This window comes from Vombatus ursinus, unplaced genomic scaffold (assembly GCF_900497805.2).
Source record: "Vombatus ursinus unplaced genomic scaffold, bare-nosed wombat genome assembly UNPS02014884.1, whole genome shotgun sequence".
Taxonomy (NCBI): Eukaryota; Metazoa; Chordata; class Mammalia; order Diprotodontia; family Vombatidae; genus Vombatus; species Vombatus ursinus.
Genome location: NW_020954662.1, coordinates 286,860 through 289,964, shown reverse-complemented (window position 1 = coordinate 289,964; position 3,105 = coordinate 286,860). Strand labels below are relative to the sequence as shown.

The window sequence follows — 3,105 nt, the reverse complement described above, 5'->3', positions numbered from 1 at the left end:
CCCTTAGAACACTGGATGTCAGAGCTGGGAGGGGCCTTGGAACACAGGATGACAGAACTAGGAGGGGCCTTGGAACACAGAGTGTCAGAGCTGGGAGGGCCCTTAGAACACTGGAAGTCAGAGCTGGGAGGGCACTTAGAACACTGGATGTCAGACCCAGGGAGACCCTTAGAACACAGGATGTCAGAGCTGGGAGGGCCCTTAGAACATAGGATGTCAGAGCTGAGAGGGGCCTTAGAACACTGGATGTCAGACCTAGGGAGACCCTTAGAACACTGGATGTCAGAGCTGGGAGGGGCCTTGGAACACAGAATGTCAGAGCTGGGAGGACCCCTAGAACAGAGAATGTCAGAAGTGGGAGGGGCCTTAGAGAACGTCAAGAGCTGGGAGGGGTCTTAGGACACAGGATGTCTGAGATGGGAGGGATTTTAGAACAACTTCATGGCTGGAAGGTCCCTTTGCAAGCCCCTCATTTTGTGGATGAGGAAGTTAGATGCTTGTTGATTGACTGAAGCCACTTTGTCTCAGAGTTTCAGTTTCCTTATCTGTAAAATGGACATAACAATGACTACCACGCTGGGCTTGGCAGGATCTACAGAGACAAAGTAAGTCAAGTGCTTCTGGAAGCACACAGTGCTGTCCTTCAGAGTCGGTTGTGATCGCTTACCTGGAGGCTGCGCGTGTGCCTCGTGTGCCTCGTGCCCTTGACCTCCTCTCCTGTTCCCTGCAGACCGTGTGTGACTGTATCCCCGAAGTCTTCTTTGATGTCCTCACCTGGCTGGGCTACTGCAACAGCACCATGAACCCCATCATCTACCCGCTCTTCATGAGAGATTTCAAAAGGGCCATGGCCAAGTTCGTGCCGTGTGCCCGGTGGGCCTGGGATCGCAGGACTAGTCTCGTCTCGCTCTCCATGCGAAATTCCCACAGTGGCGCCCCCCAGTTCATCCCCCAGGTGGGCTTCTCCTTGCAGCACAGGATGACCCTCCCTGGAGAGGTGGACTCAGGCGCCTCGGCCCTGCAGGTCGCTGAGCAGCCCCAGGAGGCCGTGCCCGGCCGCTCGCCACCCACGGGCACCGATGCCGTCAGCCTCTTTGACGTGGACCCTGTGGAGCCCGAGCTGAAGCTCTCTGCCCTCAACGCCCCCGTGGACTGAGCCCTGAAGTCAGAGCCTGCTGGGCCTCGCTCTGAGTGGGGATCCGTCCTCGGGCTAGCTGACCAGGGAAGCAGGATCCTCCATTCACCCGCCCTTGACCAGAGCGAGAGGCCGACCCCTTCCATCTCATCTGCGTGCTTTTCCCAGGGCTGGAGCCACATTCCCTGAGACATCCCTCCTCTCCCACCCAGACGTGTTTGTGAGTGTCGTGCCAGAGAACAGCTTGCTCAGGGTGAAGCTAAGCTGAGTCTGGTCTGCCTCGATTGTGTTTTGGGGGGTGGTATGGATCGGGAAGGAGATGTGGGGAAAGCAGGGAACCTCCGGGTTCAGGAGGAGCCAGTGGCCTCTGTCCTCCATAAAAACCCCGTGTGAGGGAAAGAAACAATCCCTGTCCCTGGGAGGTGGTGAGGGCCGGCCAGCCCCGTCCCTGGGAGCTCTCAGTCCTGTGGGGGAGAGTCTTAACTCGGGGTGGGGGAGGGGAACCACAGTCTTTCCTGCCCCGTTGCATGGAGGGAGCCCGCAGTCTAAGGGAGGAGAAAGAACAGAGACTGAATCCCCAGTCAGAGCAAGGCTGGCCCCACTGAGTTCTCCACCTCCACACTGAGTTCAGGACCAGCAGAGGGCATGCGGCTGCAGGAAGCCAAGGGCCAGACACTTCGAAGTTCCATGACAGGGAGACCAATGTCAGTTCTTGTGAAGCTCTGGTAGAGTTTCGGGTGCTATGCATGTGTGCACATGCACGCATGCACGCACACACACACACACACACACACACCCCTACCCCTGTGTGTGCTTGAGGTCAGTGGAGTTCATCTGGATCAAGTGTTAATGAGGGAAGAGTTTTTGGAGTAAGTTTGTCTTCAGCATGTTTGCCAAGGAGGTGACAGCATGGTATGTACTATAGAGTACTAAACTAGGAGTCAAAAGACCTGAGTTCAGATCTTGGCTCCTGCTTCTTCTTAGCTGCATGGAGACACGCTTCTCTAAGCCTCAGTTGTTTCATCTGTAAAATGGGTATAATCATTACTGGCTTTACCTACCTTAAAGGACTGTTGTGCAACTGTGTTTTGCAAACTACAAAGAGCAGGTGAAGGTGAGCCAGTGTTGCTATTGTACTACTTCTTACAGGTGTGAGCTCAGCCAAGAGGTTGGTGTGGGCTTGGCTTGTATTCAGGTGAGGAACAGGGAGGAAAATGCAGAGGGGTGGCAACGAGGGGCCCTTTATTGGGGAAACCTCGGCCCAGGCCCTCTGGGGCTAGGCCCTGCTCTGCTGCTAACTATTGGGGTCACTTAAGGAAAAGTTACTGGGACCCTTGGGATCTCACACCTTTTATCTGTGAAAAGTAGGACCACTAAGACTCGGTCTTCTGTGTTCTAAATTCCCAAGCTCTAATATCCTGTGTTCTGAGGTCTCTCCCAGCCCTCATATTCTTGCTTTCAAATGCCTCCCAGCTCTGACATTGTACATTGTAAGTCTCTTCTCAGCTCTGAAATTCTATGCTCTAAGCTCCTTCTTAGCCCTGATATTCTGTGGCCTAAGATCCCTCTCCATTCTGACATTCTGTGATTCTGAGGGCCCTCCCAGCCCTGACATTCTGTGTTCTAAGGGCCCTCCCAGCTCTGACACTGTGTTCTCAAGCCCCAGTCAGCAATGACATCCTGTGTTCTAAGGCCCTCCCAGCTCTGACGTTCTGTGTTCTAAGGGCCCTTCCAGCTCTGACATCCTGTGTTCTAAAGCCCCTCTCAGCTCTGACATTCTGTGTTCTAAGGATCCTCCCAGCTCTGACATTCTGTGTTCTAAGGGCCCTCCCAGCCCTGATATTCTGTGTTCTAAGGGCCCCCCCAGCCCTGACATTCTGTGTTCTAAGGGCCCCCCCCAGCCCTGACATTCTGTGTTCTAAGGGCCCTCCCAGCCCTGACATCCTGTGTTCTAAGATCCCTTCCCATTT

The 3,105-nt window shown here is 54.6% G+C and overlaps 1 protein-coding gene across 1 annotated transcript in view; it reads left to right on the top strand.

Moving 5' to 3' along the window:
* LOC114028486 (5-hydroxytryptamine receptor 6-like) overlaps positions 1-1,156 on the top strand; it is a 10,753-nt gene extending 9,597 nt beyond the window's left edge. Inside the window, exon 3 of the mRNA XM_027842745.1 lies at positions 731-1,156. Coding sequence (XP_027698546.1) covers positions 731-1,156 — 426 coding nt within the window. The remainder of the gene's footprint in view (positions 1-730) is intronic.
* The last annotated feature ends 1,949 nt before the right edge of the window (positions 1,157-3,105 follow it).